Below are 23,909 nucleotides of genomic sequence, written 5' to 3' on the forward strand. Positions count from 1 at the left end.
AAATGCCAATCTAAGTGCATCAAATTCACATGTGATAAGAAGACTGTGCTATTTGTTTCCTTTGGTATGCTTTGACGTCTTCTTTTCTTCTTAGCTTACTTAAAATTGCTCTCTTAATCTACATGTGCTGTAAAAACTCAACCATAACGGCTGACCTGGTGAATGTGTCATTAGTGGGTCCCGATTGGCAATTTGCTTGGGTGATAATTGACGTTAAATGTCCTTAGACATACTCTTCATGCCATTACATGATTCAAACAGTGAGGCTGCTCACGGGATGGCTTGTCCCCGGAACAAATTGCCTGTAATTGACAGGCTCCATGTAGAGCAGTAATGTCCAGATCTGCAGCCTTGCATGTCAGAGTAACGGATCAGTTTAATGCTTTGCTTCATTTGCTACACCCATTTGCAGCCTCTAGTAATTGGCAGCGTAGGCTTAGTTCAATTAATATTTCTTTATACTGTAAGTGTTTTTTCTTTTGAAAGGTCAAGTGCATGCATGCAGACTAACAACATATTGATTCAGAAGAAGCCTTGGGGCAAACCAAACTGTAACCAAGCTACTCACAGCCCCCTGACCTTTGAGCTGTGATTCTACTTGTCTATCAAATTGTCACAGGGAGAACCAGATAATTGGAGATCAGCACATGAGGGAAAATCTGGTTTGCTACCTGATAATATAGGTTTGGAGACAGTGGGATTCAGAATTCGTCCTATGCCCCTAAATAAAATCAAGCTAAAGGTTCTTAAGGTTAGAAAGGTCCTTTTAATTGTTTCTCGTTCAATTAAATTAACATAAAACCAAGACAGATGGTGAAAAATTTAATTCAAATCACATACAGATCAATTAACTAAATCCGTGGAATGTAATTAACAGGGCTATCTTTCAGATTAAAGACATTGGCAGATGGTTGGCAGCTGGCAGAACTCCTATGTCTTCACACTCTTTCTATTTTGTGGCCAGAAATTTGTAAAATTCCACCTTAGGTTGTTGACAGAAATATCAGTACAGAGGAGCGATGCACTTCTGCAGAGTTTAAACAGTGTTTTTGTTCACCAAACGTTGCTGTTGGGATTTTGAGAGGTCCACACCATACCATAAACTCATACATGTAGTGAGCTGTTCACTTAGTATCGTAGATGTTTTTTTCTCCCAGATATGTAGGGATCTGATCCTTGTTGGGTTAAACCCATTTTCTGTATGAAAAAATGGATAAATTAATTCCCAGCAAATTCATGAATAAAATGGGGACTGAGTCTGAATGGAGCTGAGGAGTCTGAAATAGTAATGTGTTTCTGTAAATAATGCTTATTTATCCTGTTTTGGACTTAGTCTGGGCCATATTAATGTACCATGCTAATAATGTGCACAAACACACTACCCTGAATTGCGGGGATTCTGTCAATTAAGGCATTTGATATAGTATATCTATGTTTTGCGACACCAATCAAAACAAGAGTGACGTAGACATGATTATTGTGTTGAATTAAACCCTCTCTACAGTGGTGTGGTGTGGTGAGCGTGGCAGGACTGAATGGTATTGTGCAGATGAAATCAGGGCTGTGCAGGCAAAAACATTATGCTGAATTCATTAAACATTAATGTGAAGAAAACAGCTTAAAAACAGACCGGCCTCTTACCTAAGTCTCTTTGAACACAGAAACTTATGTAGTTTGTTCTTGAGAGATGTACATGAATAAAAGAAGAACCAACTTTAAACATCTCACCTTCTTCTTGTTAGTGGGACAGACGTAAAGGTAACTCAGGACCGTCTTAGATCCGACTTTGTCATTCATTCTCTCATACGTGGAGCCGTAGTCAGTGGATCTGAATGAAAAGAAAAAAAAGCAGTGAGAGGAAGGAACATTTGTTGTTGACAACCACACACTATAGCCGCACACAGCGTTTACTGAAATCTAAACCACGGATTACTGGCACATTCACATTAAATAATATTCATATTGCTGGGATGAAAAAGAATGCAAAACCGCATCCCACTGTGCAACAACAGGCAAGATAAAGGCTGGTATGGAGCTGTATATACAGTATACAGCAGCTCTGTCCGGGAGTGTAACCCTTGGCGATAGAACCAGAGGAGGTTAACCAATCATCTATGGCCGCCAACAAAAATTAACCATTCAAAAGTGTCTAGGGACCTGGCACTGTAAATAAATAATTCTCTCCTGGTGACTACTATGAAATAAAATATGGCAAGTGCAAAAACATGTGAATGTTCCTGAACCCTTGGGCTTTAATAATTTAACAGTGGGAATGAGTCTGTTAGCCAGCCCAGTCCCTAGAAACTCCACGTGAATCCATCACCACTAGTAACTACCAAATCCGCCTTCAAGTAGCACATTACAGCATTTGCAGGCCTGTGCTGGGTTTTCTTTCTTTCTTGTTTTTTTTCTGTGAGAGCCAGGATTTCTCTCTGCAGGGGCAGATGCACCCATCCACAATTGTGGCGTAGCTCCCATTTGAATCTGCAGGCTACTTCACATTGTGATGTGGAAAGTGAAGATGATACCTATTTCCACCTTCCTTCCTTTCTTAGTCAAACCCTGCTGCTTGTTCTCCTTGAGCGGGAACAGGACTTTAGAGGAATTGCAAAGAAACGTCTCCCATTCAGATTCATTCGCAAATGCCTAAGAGAGACACAGTAGTTTCTATGATTACAAAGCACAATAATGAATCAGGCAGACACCATCATTTCAGCGGAACATTAAAGCGGAGGGGAGTATAAGTATAAGCGAAATGATCTGGATTAGGAGCGGTGACTACACTTTTAGTCTCTGTGCAACTGTTGGAGACTCCTGATAGGAGATGTCATAAATAAATCTGAAACGTGTTGTGGTGGCATGACATAGGAAAGCACTACTGCCAGACACCATCTAGTCACCGTAACACATATGCTCAGATTTCTCAAATGAAAGGTGGTGATATTTTTATCTTAGATAACAAGGGGGTGTCATATGTCTTGATGTGGATCAGGATTAACTGAGACCTCCCAAACATTCATACTCGGTACGAGTCCTAATTAATAGGAAAAGCTGATTTTATTAGAAGGATGAAAGGTGCAAACACACATCACATTGGTGATGGTTTGCAAAGGGGAGGTTGTAGGTGGTTGTTGGCAGTGGAACAAGAATATTCACTGAAGTACTACTGCAAAAACAAGACCATATCCATGAAATGAGTAGATTCTTAACATGGCTTTGCATTGTAGTAGTAAATATACAACCATTTTATGCCTTAATTAGTAGTAGTGGTGACTTGTTAGGGGGCAATAGAGGGCAGTAGGGCGCTGTCCCAACAAACTTGCAGGAAAAAAGTACAGTACACACAGTAAACTTAAATTACCAAATAAAAAAAACTATCATGGCATCTGTTCACTCATACAATGTGTCTGGCTAATGGTCACTCAGTAGCCCCATTCCACATTGGTATTATTTGAATTTTTTGTGTACATATGTTTCAAGGGCGGGGGGCACTGGCCAAATGAGTGTGTATGTAGGTTCTTCAACTTTTTGCTTAAATGTGATTTCATGCTGGTCTCTAATCAGCCACTTCTCCTTGCCCCAGCTCTCTGTGCCCCTGGTCAATCAGCATCTTTTTAATGTCATGAAATGCAACACCTGTCAATCAAAAGTCACACCCTGAACCACCTAGATGCACGGGCGTGACTGCAACACATGTGAGTGGCAGAGATGGACATATTTTCAAGAGACAATGACAGCTTCAGAGGAAACAATGGAAGCAAAAGAAAATTCAGGACCAGATCAACCAGACTTAAAAATCCAGCAGCAGGCAAGTGCCCATGGACGGAGTTCCAACTGGGGCTTCTCCCGCTCCTGTTACCCAACTACGGCTGGCCAGCTGGATGCCATATTAGCAATGCTTTTTCTTTATTTCTCTGCTTGCTTTTTCAAACTGCTCGCACCGAAGTTTTGTGGACAACAACAGGGGTCAGAGTCCTGAAACATCTCTTTGAAAAATGTAAATTCCTAATCTGAACCTTAAACAGATTACCCTTTAGTATTGTTATGTGTTTTGAATTTCCTGCACATTGTATGTGCGTCTCCCAGCTGAACGTGCCTGACTTCACCTGCAGGTGTATCACAGACTTGTTATCTGACAGGAGGCAGCATGTGAGGCTTGGAAAACGCATCTCAGACTCCCACACCATCAGCACAGATTCCCCTCAAGGCTGTGTCCTTTCACCTCTGCTCTTCTCCCTGTATACCAATAGCTGCACCTCAAGGCCTGAGTCTATCAAGCTCCTGAAGTTTGTGGATGACACCACCCTCCTCAGGTTCATCTCCGGCGATGTAGCTGTAACAAGCTGGAGTTGAACGCTTCTAGGACAGTGGAGATGATCATGGAACACAGGAAGAACACAGCCCCACTCCTCCCTATTACCCTGTGTCACTCTGCAGTTAACACTGTGGAGTCCTTGCGGTTCCTGGACACCATCATCTCCCAGGACCTCAAATGGGAGCTGAACATCAGTGCCCTCATCAAAAAAGCACAACAGAGGACGTACTTCCTGCGGAAGCTGAAGAAATTGAACCTGCCAAAGACAATGATGGAGCACTTCTACACTGCCATCATTGAGTCCATCCTCACCAACTCCATCGTCACCTGGTACACTGCAGCCTGTGCTAAGGACAAGAGCAGAGTACAGCCTGTCATTTGCTCTGCAGAGACGGTGATTGGCTGCAGTCTATAGTCCCTCAAGCTTTACACTTCCAGGACTCTGGACTTTGCAGCAGTCCCGAAGAGGTCGTTGTCTCTCTTGGTCTTGTCCTTGGCTTGTACCTTGGCCTGCCAACTCGATGATGCTTCGGCAACATTAGTTTCATGAGTTGGTCTTGCACCATTTCTCACTACTTGCAGGGGAGGCCCTGTGGAGGTTGTCATCTTATCTGTCCTCCAGGTAGTAACTGGCTGTCTGAAACCAACCTCGGTGTCCCACCTGCCAGTACTTGCTGGAATTGCCCCGGCAAATCTCTGACAGGATGAAGCTGTCCTCAGCCTGGCAAGAAAAGTATGACGGGTGCATCCTGAACCAAGCCACAATAACACCGGCACCACCAGGCACAAGAGGTGCTACAGTCTATTCCTTTCCAGAAATACCTGGCTGGCAGCATTATGGCAACAGACTTGGAAGACAGCTGGGGCCTCCCACATCCACCAATACATCAGGGAACCAGGAGGCAGTGTAAAAGGAGAATATCTGCCATCTATGATCCTTGAGGAACCGTCTATGCCCTGGGGATGGCTGCCTCAAATCATCTCTGAAGAAGTGGGGCCTATTAGACAGTACAGCATGTGAGTGTGGTGAGCATGAACACACTGTAGAGGATATAATCACCGGCTGCCCCCTTTACAGCCCACCCTCAGAAGCTGGTCTCTTTGACTTAGGACCAGAGACGAGGGCCGATTGCTTGACACTGAGTTGGACATCTGATGATATAGCAATACTGTACGTAAACAGTGAAGAATTATCCATCTACCAAACCATCTTCTTTGAAAAGATGGCATTTTACATGCTGAAGAGAAAGTCCCCTTAATGCAACACCCGCATACAGTGTAATTTAGTAAAGCTAATAGTAATAAGATAATAAATGTGTATGTTCTATTATGGTGCAGTTACATTTAACAGCAAAGAAAATATTTATTTAGATTGTATCTTATATCTAGTTAAATTAAATTTACAAGCCTGTCCACTGTGTAAATGTCAATCAATGACTGTGATTGGACAAAACTTCTGCAATTAAATTAAGACAATCTAGAAGTCTACAAGTGTGTTTTTCAGACAAATTTGGCCTGATCTGCCCTTCAAATTACATTACGTCTTCAGGAAATGGCAAGTTTGCAATGGTTTGAGCTCTACTTTAAGGCATTCTCAGTAAAGTAAGAAGGGTTTATTCATGACCATATTGCATAGTAAATCAGTTACTGCAGTGTTTTTTTGCACACACAAATATATATATATATATATAATATATATATATACATATATATATAATATATATCATATATTTTTAATAATATATATATATATATATATATATATAATACCTCTATTGTTTCTAAAATATGAATGTACAGGACCTGAGCTCAAGTCCTGTACCAGAAGTCTGGGAGCTTGAGGGTCCTGTGCAATATCTTCGCTGTTTCCAATATTCTACTCTTCTGGACAGAGATCTTAGATGTTATTCCTGGAATCTGCTGGAGACATTCCCATTTTGTGAATCACTGCCTCAAGTGTTCCTGTCACTACAGGGACCACTGTTGCCTTCACCTTCCACATCTTTCCTCTTTCAGTTGCTTCCATCGCCTGTGATTGCTACAACTACCACTACATACCTTTTCTGCTGTTTTTCCACCACCTGATGGTTTGCCATCACCTTGTGTGGCGTCCAGCTCTTCGTACCAGATACCCTTTCTTGGATGTCTGCCACAGGGATGGTTATTGGATCCTGTTTAGGGAGGCTGCTGTGGTCTGCTCTCATGTCCGCTCACCACTGTGCACTGGTGTTGTGTTATGCTTCTTTCTCTCATGTGTTTTTGCAGTATTGTTCATTTCCTTGGTGGATCTTTTCTTCATTACCCTGCCATTGAGAGTAGACTTTGGATTTAGTGGAGAGCACATATTCTCCTGGATTCCACCTCTCTGCTGTTAGAGCTGTGAGCCTTTACTCAGCAGTCTCTGAGGCTTTAGGTATTAATAGCTTGTTGTACTTCTTAGGTATCCCCTTTCTCTACGTACTTTTGTTGTTGTGACATCCACAGATGAGTGGATGTCTGTAACATAACTGCACATAACTTCAGCCTTAACTTTTTTGTTGTCCAACCTCCCCATACCCCTTCAGTATGTCTTCTATAAGCACATTTTCTGTTGCATATTGCGTGTGAAATCACGGTCCAACATCGACTTGTGTTAATGGAGGGGGTGTTCAATCTACAGAGGGGCATATGGCCTTTGGTCAGTGTATTCTCACTGTACCCTTTTTCTTTCTTCTGAAGTTGTACTAGTTCATATACTTAAGTTCTTGTGCAGTGCTTGAGTACATGTACTGGATTACTTTTCACCATGGTGTAACACAAATCATTTCTAACAACTTCTAAAAGCGCAGTGCTCTTTTCACCTCGAGCATGTGCTTGCGGGGTGTCTACAAAACAATTCATCTTCAGCACTTTTGTGCTGTCCATGTGCACCAGTTGTGTCTAAAGGTTTTGTGTCACAGCAGGTTATTGTACATTCTCAAAAGCAGCCCACAGCAGTGGCAAATGGACTGTCAGTTGAATAGGTGAAGAGAACATTTTTGCTTTTCCTCAACCCTACAATCCCTGGTCTCACTGGCTTTATGTATGTCTACAAGAAATAACAAGAGCACAGTAACCATATAGCACCTAAGATACACATGCTTATTGTATTTCCCTGGGCCTTGTTTCTTCGTCAGCAAGTAATTCTAGTCATTTCTTGCCCATTAGCTGAGTCCACTGAGATACAGGTTTACCTTTTGTTTTGTCTGGTTGCTAATGCGCAGCCAAAAAGACATTCTCTAAAAGCTGTCGGGGGAGGAAGAAAGACAAATAAAGCCAATACCTGGAGCGTTCTGTATATCTGAAGCACAATTTAGAAAAAGTAACCTGTTTCCATTTCTGTCGAGGCAAGCACTTTGTGAGCTTTCCCGTGGAATGAATGGCTGATTCAGGCCTGTGGTGAAAGATAGCAGCCAGAAATATTTTAGCAGCTATCAGTAAAAGAGATTAAAGCAGATCTGACTCAGGATGTTACACCAGACTCTCTTGAGTGCGGGATTGTCAGTAAGTCTGTGACCATGAAACAGACTTACCACACTGCTATATAAGAATATAATCGATTGCAGAACATGCAAGGAAATCCTCTGTCAGGCTCTTTATGCTTTGCTTTGTGAGTAAAGTCATTATGCGAAACTGGGAAAAAATAAAATAAATAGTAGTAGATACAAAAACTATATCAGCTGGATTTGCACTTTCACAATGTGGAGGTTTCAATTTGTGACCATTTGTAAATTGAAGTCCTCCAATTTTTCGCAAAGCCAGAGACAGGCCACAGAGCCCTGCAGCATGTTAACATCAAATGAAAGGAATAAAAGGCGGACAGAAATTGCATTAGGGAATTTTTGGGAGGTTTTGGCAGATGGCTGTCAGTAAAGCAGAACAATTCGGCATTAGTGTACAACACTGTTGACCATGCTCTGGGGAGGGGAAGAGAAAAAAGCCATGCACTTCAAAGGCTGAAAAAAGGGAAGGATGAAAACTCTGAGCAAATCATCTTACTTTCTCAGGATTGTACAAAACACATCACCCTGAAGCATGCAGGAAGAAGTGAACTTTATTGCAGTGCTGATCTGGTAGAAAAGGAAAGGTTACTGATCTCACTCTTCTGCCTGCACAACTGACCCTGCCTTGCTTTGGCACTGAATGAACAACAGTTTGTGCATGCATACAGGCACATAGAAGAGAGCAAAAAGATGCCACAAAAATCCCAAATCCATGTTCATCAGCGGCCCAAAGATAAAAGCATTGTCAGGCGGTATTCAGAGTCGAGCCAAATCAACAAGTCAAGTCAAGTGTCTTTCCTCTCAAAGAAAGGTCCCACAGAGTTGCAGGAAGATAGTGAGAGACATGAGAGGCAGGAAAATGTTTCTTAGTAGAGAACCCTGCGGCAATATCAAGCCTGAAGACTCTGAATACCCACTGACTGATGCGCTCGGAAAACATTCTGAGCCACGGTGAACTGAAGCATTCTATGCAGTGCTGAAGGGTCAGAGGTAGAAACGCCTGAATGATTTGCGGACATTTCCATCGCAAATGTCGGAATTGTTGCAGTCTTTTGTTCCAGGGACAGACTTTAGGGCTGTGACAAATCCCATTCTGTTCAAGCCATAGGTCCTCAGCACTAGTCCACTCTATGTATGAAATCTGGGGAACTTTGTGTGACCAGGAAAAGAACTTCACAGAGCTGTTGCCAGAACAAAAACATGGCAAGCTGTATTTACCTGGCAAAGGACAAACTGTACATTTGTCTCTTTCTAATAATATATGTGCAAATAGTACAGAATAATAAGATTAAATATCCAAATTCTACGTACAATGTGTCTCTTCATTTATCTAGAGTTTGTTCATAGTATGGCTAGGCTTTACTTTATTGTGTTTATTTGGTCAGGGACAGTGCATATGAAAAACTCAACAGCGATTAAACGTACATGTATAGAAAACTGTAAATATGCCAGCGTTAGCAGAGTTCAGCTGCAATCCCTGGGACAGATGTCAGCGCCAGGTAAAAGAGTAAAACTGTGAAACTACATTTTAAAACTAACAAGGTAAAATATAGCAGAACATAAAGGTCAATATGCACAGTATCTAGGATAGAACTAGAGTGAGAATAAAAAAGTGCTGGAAAGATACAAGTGACAGGACAGGGGAAAAAGACAAAAAATATAATATATAAAAAGATAAAAAATATGAGGCTTAGGCACTCCCTCACAAAAACGGTTCCACAAACCTCACAAAAACAGTGAGTGGTCGTCGAACATTGTGTAGCCTTCAAAGGATATTGGATGCGTGGGATGTTTGAAAATTAAGCAAGTTTAATCTCAGGTTAAGGGTGGGTGGTATACTAGTATCTGAACAGGATACATTCTGAGTGCTTGTGGACAACCGGGCCAATTATGAATAACATCCCTCAAAGAATTCCTGAGATATTGGCACCGACATGTGTAAATCCCAGAATACCTCCACCCACAGCTTTGGAAGAAACTACCAATTTGTACTATGTTTTTACAAAGTAAAGATATATTTTTGCAGTTGCACTGACACCTTTAAATGGTTTACACGGTCTGACTTACGCTCGTAAACACAGCATTGTCTAATTTGGACCAATGCCACTGAAAACAACTAAAAAGGCAGTCAATGTCAATGAAACCGTTAAGATTAGAAAACCACTGTTATTACGGTTAAAAAAAAAAAAAAACATTCTGTGGTAGTTGGCGTCATTTAAATGCTAATCAGTGTATTTGTCAGCCCAGTTTTAACCTAGAGCACATGTGTGGACAGCTGGGTGAATTGAAGATCAATGTTTGTTAGGTCAGAACTGCAGACTGAAATGCGTTTGTATGTGTGTCGGCCCTGCAGCGACTGGTGACCTGTCTTGGGTGTTTCTCTGCCATTTAGTCCGAGGCACGAAGGGAAAGACTCCATCCTCACAGTGAGGCCGAACAGGAGGAAGCAGGCACAGCGAATGAATGGATGGATGACTTGCCCGAGGCAATTAGTCCGTTACTTGCAGCCAGTGTGCTGCTTCATTCAGCCAATGGATTATTAAGAGCTTTAATCCAAAACTCTAAGCAGGCACTTCAGACAGAGTTCAGGCAGAAACACTGTCATAAGTCACTGTTAAAGTGCTCAGTTGTGTTTGCCACACTGGTTTCTTATAAGCAGAATTCCTGTGCAGCAATTTTCTAATGCTAAAAATATGTGATGTTCAAAGGAGTTTGTTTATGGTGTTGAACTGAAAAGAAATCACAAGCACCCTCACTTGTGATTTCTGTAAAGTTTAAATGCATGGCAGATACTGTATGTGAGAGTGTAGGTGGCACATCTTTGGAAACTGCCAGAACGAGATTCTAATCATAGAAAATACTAACTCCAGGGTTCCTTGGTAGAATGGGATGGAAGGTGTTTATTGGACTTTTGTAATCTTGTTTATCCATTGTCTTTGGCCCATTGCATGGCCTTCTCATTTCAACAGTCTAGGAGTGCAGTGTTGCCAGATACAGATGATGGTTTCCACTCCAAAAGCTGGTAAACTGCCCGAATGCACACAAAACTGCCCTAAACATTCTGTCAGTATATTTTTCTTTTCATACTTTGATCACCCAGATTGCTTACACCACTATAGCCTATAGTAACGAGCAATGCAGATGAAACCATTTCAAACTGCAGCAGTAAACTACCACAACTACTCATTTCTAATTAGATGTTTGAGTAGTCATTAGCCATAGGCCGATGAAGTGTCTCTCTACTCTTTAGAAAAAGGAACAAGAAGTGCTCTCATGGTCTCATAAACACAGACTGTGTTGCAAAGAAGAAATCTACTTTAGTTTTGTTTGAAATCAGCATTAAAAAGTAATAAGAAAAACTGCCAAATGTTGTTCCCCTGCGCAACTCTACCCACAAAATAAAGTTCTAAATCACCCAACTAAAGACAAAACTGCGTCTGGCATCACTCATGTGTCAGGAGGCCTTATACGGCCTCCAAAATCTGCTGCATGCACCAGACCACAAATAGTTTGGGCAGCTTTTAATTCTTTTTTTTTTTTTTTTCAAGGAAGATGTGGTCTGCAGTAGGCAGTGGGTGTGAGGGGAAAAAAGTACAAGAAGTGGTATTTTTCTGGGAAAAAGCAGCATCTTATTTAATGGACTGTGCAAAGAATACCCAATTAAAGACCTCCAGTCTGCACTCCAAGCCACATTCATTGTACGCAGCACATCTTCTTTCAAAGCACAGGACAATACCCTGGAGCCTGGAACTGTTTCCTTGCATCTAAAACAACACTGAAGGGGAGGAAGTATGCGGTATTAGAGGCAGACAGTGAATCTCCATTGTCTTTAATCTTGGGCTGCAACAAATGATTATTTGCGATTAGCTGCTCGATTATGTTTTTATGAACTGACTGTTTTCTGGGTTGTCTCAGAATAAACATAATGATGACACATCTAAACTTATCTTTGACCGAAGATCCATTTTAAAAATTCGAAGTTTCACCGAATTATACTATTCAACTGAAGTTCAGATTTATTCGTTATATACATAGACCCCTTCACAGTTTGAAAACAATGTGACGTATATGAGGGGCGGGGCTTAACTGGATGCAACACATCTCAATCACTATAGCTTGTAAACGGCAGTTAGCATATTTCAAGAGACTGTTTTGAGAACCCTTGAAACACACAGGTAACGTTGCGTTAGCTCGTGGTTAGCGCTAGCATCAATGTGTAACAAGTATCCGCCAAGTAATGATGACCCACCTCTCTCCCGATGACAGCTGGGATAGGCTCCAGCAAACCCTACGACCCTAGTGAGGATAAGGGGTAGTAGATATATTAAATGCTTAGGATTGCACATGATTTAAAGGCAGGGTATATGACTTTTTTGCCATAATTCTGTCCAAATTCGATAGTAGCCTGTTTGCATATTATAATTCAAGTGTTATGAGAGAATATTTGACTTCCGTGCCTCCTACTAGCACCTGCGAGACGGAAGTTTCCCACCAATCACAGACCATTTTACAGTGTCACTGTTTTGGGTGTTCCTATTGATTTCTCTACATACGTCATGCGCATTTACATCATATTGCTAGTCAATAACTATGCTGAAGCAATGTTTGTTCATAGATTCAATTTGTAAGCTGCATTATCCTGTAGAGGGTAAGCAGTGACATTCACAAGCACATGGGTAATTTTCCTTACATGGGACAAATGGACGTTGTCTTACGTCCTATCTACAGCCATATAGGACCACCAATGTATGAACCTAACAGGTATGTCTATGTGAGAGGAAACATAGCAGACACAGGGAGACACAACAGGTTAGAACACATAATCTAACTGCTTTAGTTTTGTAGGTCTATATGTGCAGAAACAAACTTCTGCTGAGGTCTTTTTAAAAAAAAAAAAAAAAAAAAAACAACTGATAAGGACACATCGACAACTCCCAGGCTGTGCCCGCCAACCAGCAATCAGACTAAATTCACTTCAATAGTTCAGATACTCAGCTACAGTGGCCAGCAGTTTCAATTTTAGTAAGTGTTCAACTAGCTTCTTCTTATTATTTGAAATCTTGGCAGCCTTGGCAGTCATCGATGACGTCAACGAAGTGTTGCAGCCCCTGCTTCCATTAGCGAAAACACATTCGCCCGTGGTCAAGACTCAGAAGCAAAAGAACCGATATGACATGCTGAACGGCCAGCGAGTACAATGTATTATATGATATTTTGACATTACATGAGGTCAAAAAGAGAATACGAGGTGGAGATTGTGTTGCGGCGTGTCGTGAGCCGAGGCAGCACATATCCGGCAGTTTTTAATAATCACTGCTCCCATCAGCAAAGCATATCTCAGCAAGGAGAGTCACAACGTACAGGCTGTCAAGATGTTTATCGGGACAGTATACATTCAGCCTCGGCTACCTACCTACACACACTTGCATCTTTCCATGTTTCCACCTAAGGCGACGGCTGCACTATCTCTCCTCTGATGCAAAATCCACTGAAGCATAATTGAAAATGACTTTGGAGAGCTGCCACAATGAGATTGGAAGATATTGTAGTTGCAGGTGTTATTGCGGCAGAGCACGAGAGTTGTAGGCGACACATGTGAGAGCAGAGCAGGGCGAAGCGTGGAAAAAAATAATGGTTCCTCAAAAGACCGTACGCCAACGTTTTTCTTTCAGCAGATTAGGAATGGAGAGAAGGATGTGTCCGTGCACGTGTCTGCATCTGTGTGTGTGTTCATGTATGTCTGTGTTAGTGGGTGATAGTGAAAAGGAAATTTAAAAACAAGGCATGTGTGGGGCAAACAGCAAACAGTAAATGTGCCAATCCAAGCCACCTCTAATGCAAAGCAATGAGAAATTCAGACAACGCTGCAGCATTACAAAAAAAAATTAAAAAAAAGGCAAGAGACTTCACATGTGATGAAAGTGTGATAAAGAGTGATGTAAGAGCAGTTGAAACAAAAACTGTATCCCATGCTGCCATCAGGCCCGACCAAATATAGGCCTGACCGCCTCACTGCACCGCAACATGCTTGTCAAATACAATGGCGAGGAAATACCTTAAAGAAACAGCTGGCGTGAGACAGAAGTGCTGACATTCAAAGATTGCTCTCAGTGACAACATTTGTCGTGTTTTCCACTTAAAGCTCATGTTCTCAATTCAACCTTGACACGGTAAAGTATGCCTCATCCCTTTCTCCGCTCACGGCGCATCAGAATGCTTTTTTTCAGAATGAATCTTTAAATAAAATATAAAACTTTTAAGTTTCCTTCCAGACATGATGACTTTTTCATGAGGACCAGAAGGACATTTTGGGTTACAAAGGAGAAATCTGGTTTTGACATGCCACTAGCTTTGACATGCATCATGTCTTGTCTTAAGTAACCTCAGCCTAACATTTTTCTTCCCCTATGTCCACTCTGAGGTGAACCAACTACCAGCTCCCGTCACAGTTGATCACAGGTGCACAGTGTGTGATTTAAATCTTAGTCAGAGTGCAGGTTCGGAGGAAAAAGCCCCAAGTGTATTTTTCAACCTTGCAAAGCTGGCGGGCAAAGAACAACCAGAAATGACTTTCATTCATTATTCATGCCATGAGTGAGCCTGGAAAACAGCGATTCCATGGCTACAGAGTTTATAACACAGTGTATTGTGGGAGAGTGGCAGAGCACCGTAGAGGCCAGTAGGTCTGAGTCTGTATCTGGTGTCTCTGGAGCGTTTGTTTGATTATAATTGACATGTAAGGGTCAAAAAAGATGGCAAACAGTCCATGAGCTAACAAGAAACCAGTGAGTAGAGGAGCTCTCTGCTTAAAATGTTCCGGAAAGATGGAGTGATTGATCAGAAATAAAAGGCTCAGTTTTGTCTTAGAGAAAATCAGCAATCCACATTAATTGTTTTAAAATGGCTCCCAGGATGCTTGCAGCATATAAAGGCAATCAATCTACACCGATCAAACAAAGTAGGAGAGGGGCTCTGTTGTTCGTCCCACAGACACTTGATCAGTTTAGGATCTAGTGAATTTGGAGGTCAGACCAACACCTTCTGCTGTTTTTCATATTTTTTGAGTTGTTCCTAAACAATTTTTGTGTGTCAGGCTGCGTCCTGCTGGGGATGGCTGCTGCCATCAAGGAGTGTCATTGCTTTTGAATCCAGGTTCCCAGGGTAACCTCGGAGCTTCAACTTTTTTTCATTTGTACTCGTCCTCTGACCCTCTGGCCCCCGACGTCTCATAACAATAACGGTGGACTACAGGCTTGTGATGGTGCTGCATCAGATATTGACCCTTGATGGGTGGCTACAGGGCGCTACAATGAGCTAAAAAGGATTACGGACTGTAATCCTGACTGTATGTTTGTATACGGTGTGCAAGGTTGATGCGCATGCTCCACCTCTTCTTCTTTGTTTTTTGGCTGGGGTCTCTAGGAGAAACAGTGCCACGCATAGGCCGAGGATATGTACTACAACCTGTCTACAGGAAGACATTTATGGAGAAATATTCGACACGAGGCCAAGGAAGAGCAGATTGTTTTCGTACAGGTGGACGTGGCCTTAGTAAAAGCCTAAAGTGTTTTTAATGTTGTGACTGATTGGTCACAATCAGTCAAAATCCAACAAAAGCTGGTTGTTAAATATCAAAGTGGATCCAAAACTACACTAGAGAAAAGTGGATTATTTTTGATTAACTCCTTAAATCCTTGGAGCCATCATGCGCTGTGAGTTGCAGATAAAGTTGTGAGTTGCAGAAGTGTCCAAAGGAAAGAGATGTTGTATCCAGATCCCTCCTTCTCCATGGTTCTCGGTTCCCAGCTAAGAGCATGTCTTTATGGAAAACAATGTGTAACTAGCTAGGTTTAGCCAGAATCAATTCATATCAGACAATGAGTCTGACAGCGCTCGATTTTGATTTCATTATGGAGCGTAAAAATATACGTTTGGACGCATTTCGCCAGTCTTCAGACCAATCAGACCATTTTGTTGTAAACAAATTTAACTGCAATGTGCTCAGATGACTCGTATGAGTACGTCGCTGATCTCTATCTATGATCACATAGAACATGTCCAAATGATTTAAATGACTCTGTTGGTCAGACCACAGAACTCACAACATAGTTGATTTTTTTTTTTTTTTTTTCAATGGTTACTCAAAGACAAACAAACGTAAAAACAGCAGCAGTGTTTCCTTTGGGGTGAAAATAATCCACTTTCCTTTTGTGCAAGCCCCCAGGGAGATTATTAAAGGTGTAGAGCACGAACGTCCGGGGGGGTCAGCTGTTCTTTCACACATCATGTCCTCGAACGTGTCCACCCCACAGTGTTTGAACACGGCTTGATGATCCGTCTTACTCTCAGGGACATAGCTTTCCTTTTGAAACTGCTGTAAGTGCCGGAGTCTCCGACTACTTTTCCCACTGTGAAGTGATGAGAGCTAACTTTTGATTCACATCTGCCATAACTCATTTGGAAATAAGCCCGTCATGTCCCGTGAAGGCAGACTCCAATATTAAATCACGCCCTGCCTTTTCTGCCAACATGGAAGTCACTCGCTGAGGATGAACAGCTCACGATTGTTTATAAGGATACCAGCTGTTTCTCTGGTGGAGACTTGGTAAAGTAGATGATAAAAGCCAGGCGCAGGTGTAAGAAGTCTGAGAACGCTCTTTTGTTTGATCGCCTGCTCATTTGCCAGTGCGCATCCTGTTGCTGTTGGGGTAAATGCATGTTTTGTTGCCGTTTCTAAAGAGGAGAGAGGGCGGCGGAGGTGGTGGGGGCGGCGGGTGCTCTCCTGGAAAGTGAGTGGGATGCTATGCTTCACGACTCTGCAGTGCCTTTATCTGCCACCTTTCTTCTTTCTGATAAGAAGCTCCACATCCAATCATGTGGAACTTATAACTCAGACATGTGAGAGTGAAGTTTTACCAAGGTAAACAAGAAGAAGAAGGAGAGGAATCTGAATAATAGGCTCCTTTCCTCCAGCCTCCACCAAACTTTCCTCCTGTGCTGCACACACTCACACACACACTCAGCAGTCCTGGCTGCGTCTCTCAGCGTTGGCAGCAATAATATCAAGCCGTCCGTGATGTCAACAGATCTGAGCCTGTAGCCTCAGTGCTGGCTGTAACTGGACGCTGTGCAAGCAGCCAGCAGCTGGTAAGGAGGAACGCACAACGTGGACCTAGCTGTAGCACACAGGCCACCAGCTAGAGCACATCAGCACAGTCCAGCACCTCGCTGCAGGCGAAACACATCATGATGTTGTCCTCCACGGAAATACTTGTGTCATTCCAGATAAGCTGTGAAGTCAGAGCTCTGCGGCCGCCCACCCCTCTCGACAAACGTCGGACATTTTGTCATACGTTTCATGGGTAGTCACTTTCCGCTCTGTGTGAATCCCGGAGTGAGACAGATTTATCGATTGGGGATCAAGAAAAGGTGAGGAGTGATGGTGACGGGTACAAATCAAAGGCCGTTAAAAGACTAAGAGATCTCTGATCGCGAGTGGCTGATGAGACTTTGAGTTGATTGCTTCAAACCAAAACAACGGACTGGAGGCAGCTCACAGAGAGGGAGAGACGCCCTTGATTCAACATAGTGTGGAGTTTCACGTTGCCACCAGAAAAAAAACAAAAAAAAACCCAGCATGATTCTACCGTTTTCTGTCATGACACGGAGCATGCATCGGGATATAAGGAAAAGGCCCACCAGTGTGTAATTAAAAAAGGTGAGAATTTAAATATTGTTGGAAAGGATTAGAATAAATGACCTGTTCAATCAAAGGGAGAGTGATTTATGTGTTAACTCCCAGCCAATATGAGCTATAATTCATGCGAAATGTAATTTAGATCTGCACGCATGTGATGGATTAAGCTTTTTCAGGCTAAAGTCAGTTCTGCACTTTAACAAAAATCTATGGAATGGGGAAGTTTTGCCATGTTAACAGATGAATATATATATATATATATATATATATATATATATATATGTATATCTAGTGAGGCGTGAGATTACCAGGTAAAAAAAAAAAGATCTTATTTGCTGTTCCACTGGAAAATTGCTGCTACTGCTCTAATGGCTTCATTATCAGTTTTTAAGAAGGGATAGTGAAATTATATTAGCAGGTTTCACAGTTTCAGAAAGGGCACAGCTTGGGCTTAATTCACAAATGACAGTAATCAATGAAAAAACAAAAATAACTTTCAGAGAAATAAACCATGGCCCAGGGTGCACTACGCACAAGCTACTAACCCTGCTAGCTATTTAGCTGTGGTGCCTTACACAGCAGATAATTATGATATTAATGTTAATGTGATGGCACTGTATCCGAGATTTGAAGTTGCCAAAATATGTTCAGGTATTAGCAAACAGGATACAGCAGAAGTCATCTAACCCTTCGACTGTTTCTGTTTGGTGTTGGGTAGCTGTTGCACAGTGTGGTTATCAGAGGTTTTGTGTGTTTGTCTCTGAATTAGATATCTTTCTGAAAATGTGCATGATGAGAGAAGAACAACAAAGGGCGATATAAAAAGAGAGACATGGACATAACTGTTATTTAAAAGTTAGTCGTGTATAATTGTAGAGATAAATAAGCATATATCTGTACTGACTGTCAATACATTCAAATATTCAATCTCTAATTATCGCATGATTTCCACGGTTTATGCACATATACTTTTTGACACGTGTTTAAAATGTACCTGAAGGGGCTGTTTTTCCAGACTGTGTAACTCATCAATTCCTCAGCTGCTCATAAAGCTCATTGCTCACTTCATAACTCACATCGACAGGGAATGCAGATAACTTTTCAGCTTGAAAGTCCTGCCAGATGGTTCTCTGAAAAAACTTTTCCTGCTTCTGTGACTTGTATTTTTTATATATTGTATATTTTTTTATTTAAACGGTTTGCAGAACATTATATAGAACATTCCTGACCTATGATTATACATATATATTGAATAAATTAACAAATAAATAAATGAATGACAAATACATAAATGAAAAAATGAAATGAGTCAATAAATCAATTCAAATAGGTTATTTAAAGTAAAACGTGTCCATACATAAACACATACCTTCCTATACCTATACCCAAATACATACATACATCTAAGTTAAGGCATAAAGATAAAATATGAAAACAGAACAGCTAAAGATAAAGCAAGTGAAAAAGTTTTTATTGTATTTATAATAGTAAAAAAAGTATCAGCAATGACGGGTAGAGGAGCAAATATACATAGGTAATGGCTGAGTAAGATTTTACACAAAGGAATTCAAATCAATTCCCAACAGTACAGCATCACATCATCGCTCCATCGTGTGTACATTTTTCAGTCTCTGGATCCATTGACCTATGGTTGGCAGTTCTACATCTCTCCAGTATACTGTAATCATTTTCTTTGCTACTAATAATAGAATCAGTAGAGTAATAGAATAGGTCTTTGGGTATGGCTCCCAACAAAAATAAAAATGGTTCTTTGTGATTTTACTGCACAACGTATTACTGCAACTGCACTTCATGTTCTGCTTGCTTTCCACGGTGCTTCTGGACTCTCGGGGACTTTGTTGGTTGGCTGGTCCAAGACTATAGTGAATGTAGCCCCCCCCCCCCCCAAGGGATTTGGAGCAGGACTTGTCATTCGAAGGAGCCGTTCGTTTACACATTTCTGCTCGGGGAGACTTGTTCCAACTCGCTATCCACTGTTTATGGATAGCGAGCTTTGCTAAGGAACAGAATCTAAATAAAGCGTCGGTTTCTGTGGGTTGCCACTGTTCATATTACACATTGATTGTTACACATCATTTCACCCGTTCCTGATATGAAAATGTATATTGGTGCAGCTTTAACCTGCAGCAGCTGTATCAGCCTCAACCCCCTCCTGAGTGCTTTCATAGAAGTGCTTCTGAAAAGTTCTGGTGAGCTCAGGCTGGCAAGGTTTTGAGGGAAATACCAAGTCCAATTGCGAAAGGTCACAGACATCAGGTGGGTCTCTCTGAGAGAGCCAGGCCCTTATTATGGGCACTGACCTGTGAAATATCACATAGCCTGTGAGCATGCTCAGCAAAATGATGCAATTTGAGAGGATGTCACTCTTCACCCCCTGGTGACCCTGTCCTGGCACAGTGGAAGAGGAGGACTCTACAGTCAGGGATTGATAACACTCAGCACTCTTTCACTCTCCGTCTCCGTCTCCGTCTCGGCCTCTCTGACGATCCCTTGTAATTTTGGCAAGGGGATCCCCTCCGAGAGTGATGACCGGCACTGAAATGTTTTCTTTTATTTAGTTTTTTTCCTGCTCTTTGTGATGTACGGTGGAAATCAATTTTAAAGTGACGTACCTCAGCATTCTATATAATATGGAGTAAATGGTTATTATCATGAAAACATTTACAAAACACATACACATGTTTGTGTATTAGCTTTTAAAATCAAAGTTTGCCAACAGAAGAAAATAAAGTTTTACCAATTTTAAATTAAAAGTATGAATAACATAAACAAAACAAACTATTGTCATTTTAATAAAGAGGTGAGGAAATACATAATAAATAGAATAATAAATGGATTTCCATGTATTCTGTTGTTTTATTTTAAACACAATGAGTCTGCTAACAACAGGAAATGAATTAGTCAACAGTTCACTACGGCTGCTCCTGCTTCACTCCCTAAAATATTTCAAAGTGATCCGCTGCCAATACAAATGAGTAAAAGTACAGACGTCTGTGATAAACTCACTGCATTACCTGTGATCACTTCGTAATAAAACTCAGGGGCGTTTGATGTGAAGCAGCGGCAGCAGGAAGCGTTCAGTTTGCACTGTTAGGAATCTTTGTCTAGTGTCTGATGATGATTTATCATTCTGAAGTGATATCCAGATATAAAAGACTTTTAGCAGGAACTTAATACAACATTTATACTTGTGCTGGGTGATTGCTCCCACACTCCAAAGACATGCTTGTTAGGTTCAATAGAGAGAGGTTAATGCCTCCTGCTTCCTGTTTCGTTGTGAAATCTTACCCCTCCTCTTGTTTCAGACTGCTTCTGTCAAGGTTCCATGTCTGTCTGTGTCATGTTGTGTTTCCTGTTTTATTTTGTTAAGTGCTGGTGTTCCTGTCTGTGTTTCTTGTTTGTCTCTTGATTGGTAATTGGTTTCACCTGCGTTGATTGCCCTCATGTGTCTCACCTGTGTCTTGTCATCCCTCAGTCCTCATGTGTATATATAGCCCTGCCTTTCCCTTCGTTCCTTGTTGCGTTGTTAATGTTACCTTCGTGTCTTCATGTCATGTTCCATGTGTTCATGTGTCCATGTTTGCATGTCATGTTGAAGATTTCTTTTGAGTTTTGGATTTTGGTTTTCATGCCGTGCGCAGTGCTTTTTGTTAATCATTAAATACCTTTTTGTTTGAGATCCTACCTCATCAATAGTCCTGCATCTGGGTCCTCACCTACAACATATAACCTACAACCTCCCCTACCTGACAGCTTCACTTACTGCCCCTGTGGTTTTCCCTCCAGTTTTGATTATCTGCCCCCGCCTATCATTCTTGTTCATTTAGTGTGTGTTTCTCCTCCTCTCTGTGCCAATTTGTCTTTCTACATCAGTGTCAAATGTTCCAGCAATCTACTCACTCCTCATCATCTGTTTTCCTGTTTTGTTTTTTTTTTCTTTGCTTATATGTGCTGATTATCATGCACCGAACCACCCTTTTGCTAGTAAACAAAACTGAGTCCTACTTTTGAGGAGTCTTAAGAGTTCATTGGTTACCGGTAATATATATAAGTCTGTTTGTCCATGACTTTCCCATGTTGCACTGCCGTCAAATGAAAGCTGGGATAGTTTTCGGCCCCTGCAGCCCTCTAGGATAGGTGGTAGCTGATAATGAAGGAATGTTGATCTAAAAATGAGTACCTCCCAGAAACCTCTTGTTTATCTGGCTTTATTCTCACCATAAATGACTAAACTTCAATGTGTTGTGTGGGGGGTGGTTGGTAGATACCACCTTTGTTTGAGTGGATTTAATATTCCTCAGCCAGTGCACAGGTACACACACACACACAGAATGGTGAATCTAAATTCATGGCTGGGTGCGTTTGACACTTGCTCTGATTGAAGCTGCTAGACTACCACTTTGGTATGATGAAATAATGACGGATGAGGATCAGTTGTAAAGTGTCCTATTCTACAAATAAGTCATTTTTGAGATGCCTGCAGTAAACCTTAAGTGTAATTTTGGAGGTCTGGTAATGTTTTGAAAATATTCAGATTAGAAACGAGGAAGAGGGCTAAAAATTTAACTGAACATCGGTGTATGAACTGCAGATATTAACAGAACAAACTGTTGAAGCACATGTTTCTTTGGAGGGGTGTTACAGTGATTTATAATAGTAGTGCAGTTACATTGAGCTGAGCCTCTACAGAGACAGATGATTAGCAGAAGGTCATATTGTAGAGGTCGAGATACTTCTACTCCCTATGTGGCCTCTATATTTCCTATAATACAACCAACACCAACGCTCAGTTGAAAACATACCCTCTGTTATGATGAGAAGTTCATGACACCTACATACTGTATATTTCAGCAATTAATTTCCAGACCTGAAGCAACAAGTGTTGCCACCAGTTTCCTAATACTTTATAATCATTGTCAGTTTCAGTGACACTAATTTCAGACGGTTATTCAGTTAATGATTATTTCTTCTTAATAAACATCACTACAGCTGTGATCAGGATGTTAATAGGGCACAGAGAAGACTGAGGAGAATGCCTTTTCTTTCTTAATCAGATCTGCGTTAATTTGCCGAAGGCGTGACTGAGACCCATTAAATCAAAATAATTAGACTCGAACGCCTCATCATTTGCTGTGAAAACAGAACCGAGTACAACTACTGCGTTGTTCCAAGTAGGATAAGATGACAAACGTCTAGAGAAATGCTACATGTCTATTAGCATTTTCATACGGAGGTCTGTTGGAAGAGTTGTTGTCATGGATACTGACTGGACCCTCTGAGGACCCAGAGGATAGTCGGCTAATTGATAAGCTGTGGTACAGTGGTGTAGCAGTTAGTCCTGATGCCTCACACCAAGAAGGTTGTGGGTCTAACTGAATACAGACAACAATGTGTCCCCTCTTCCTTGCATTGGCCAAACTGATGCTTTTTTCCAAGGCATAGGGGCAGCACCATCTATCAGATCCTGCGCAGCATGTTCCGAGAGTGGAGCCATGCATGGAACTGCGTAATCGATGACCCGACCAGACTCGCATTTTTGTTTGATTAATACTGTAACTCCACCAGTTACAAAGAAATGTTGGTTTATACACCTTATTTGTTTCATTTTTTTTCATGGGACTGCTACGCGAACCAGATGGCATGGCAACTGGTACTCGCCATTATGTCACATCCTGTTTGGACAGCATCAGATAACTCACTAAAGCAAAAGCCTGTGGGATGAAGCCAGGGTACCCAAAGACATGCTTGGTTTAAATTGGCTGTAGCTGTGCATGAGAGCATGAATGGCTCCGCCCCCACTGTCGTAAACATAAACATGCCTAACTGGTGAATTGACGGGTAAGGAACGACTGGCGGGAATTGAAGAGAAGCTAACAGCTAGAAGAGGCTCTCTGCCGATTGCAGGCAATCGGACAGAGTCGGCGTGTAACATGCGGCCTCGTGATTGGCTCAGCAGCGATGGGGGCGGGGCCTACCATGTACAGAAAGCTTAGATTGACAGGTCTCGGCTACTGCTGACAAAAAGATCTTCTGCCTCCATTTATCCCTTTACTAAAACATGTTGGAATCATGTCAATGTGCATTCAAAGAAATTTAAATTTGTGATGGAAAAAATTGCGGGGGAAAATCCAAAAACAATAAATAGGGATACCACCCTTGAAGTACCTCTACGGACCCCCAAGTTGAAGACCTATGTGCTATGCGTTTATACGAATAAACATATATGTTTATTCACATACATGTATATACACAGTATGAGATACAATAGGAGGTAAATATAAGAGATTGATAATGAATGACAAAAATGCATGGAGCTTGCATTTGAAATTTGCATCGTAGAAAGGTTTAGTGTGTA

The 23,909-nt window shown here is 41.5% G+C and overlaps 1 protein-coding gene across 1 annotated transcript in view; it reads right to left on the bottom strand.

The window, feature by feature from the left end:
- Positions 1–23,909, bottom strand: part of sorcs3 (sortilin related VPS10 domain containing receptor 3) — a 214,213-nt gene that overhangs the window by 108,979 nt on the left and 81,325 nt on the right. The window contains exon 3 of the mRNA XM_047579158.1: positions 1,729–1,828. Coding sequence (XP_047435114.1) covers positions 1,729–1,828 — 100 coding nt within the window. The remainder of the gene's footprint in view (positions 1–1,728; positions 1,829–23,909) is intronic.

The sequence above is a fragment of the Mugil cephalus genome, chromosome 2 (assembly GCF_022458985.1).
Source record: "Mugil cephalus isolate CIBA_MC_2020 chromosome 2, CIBA_Mcephalus_1.1, whole genome shotgun sequence".
Taxonomy (NCBI): domain Eukaryota; kingdom Metazoa; phylum Chordata; class Actinopteri; order Mugiliformes; family Mugilidae; genus Mugil; species Mugil cephalus.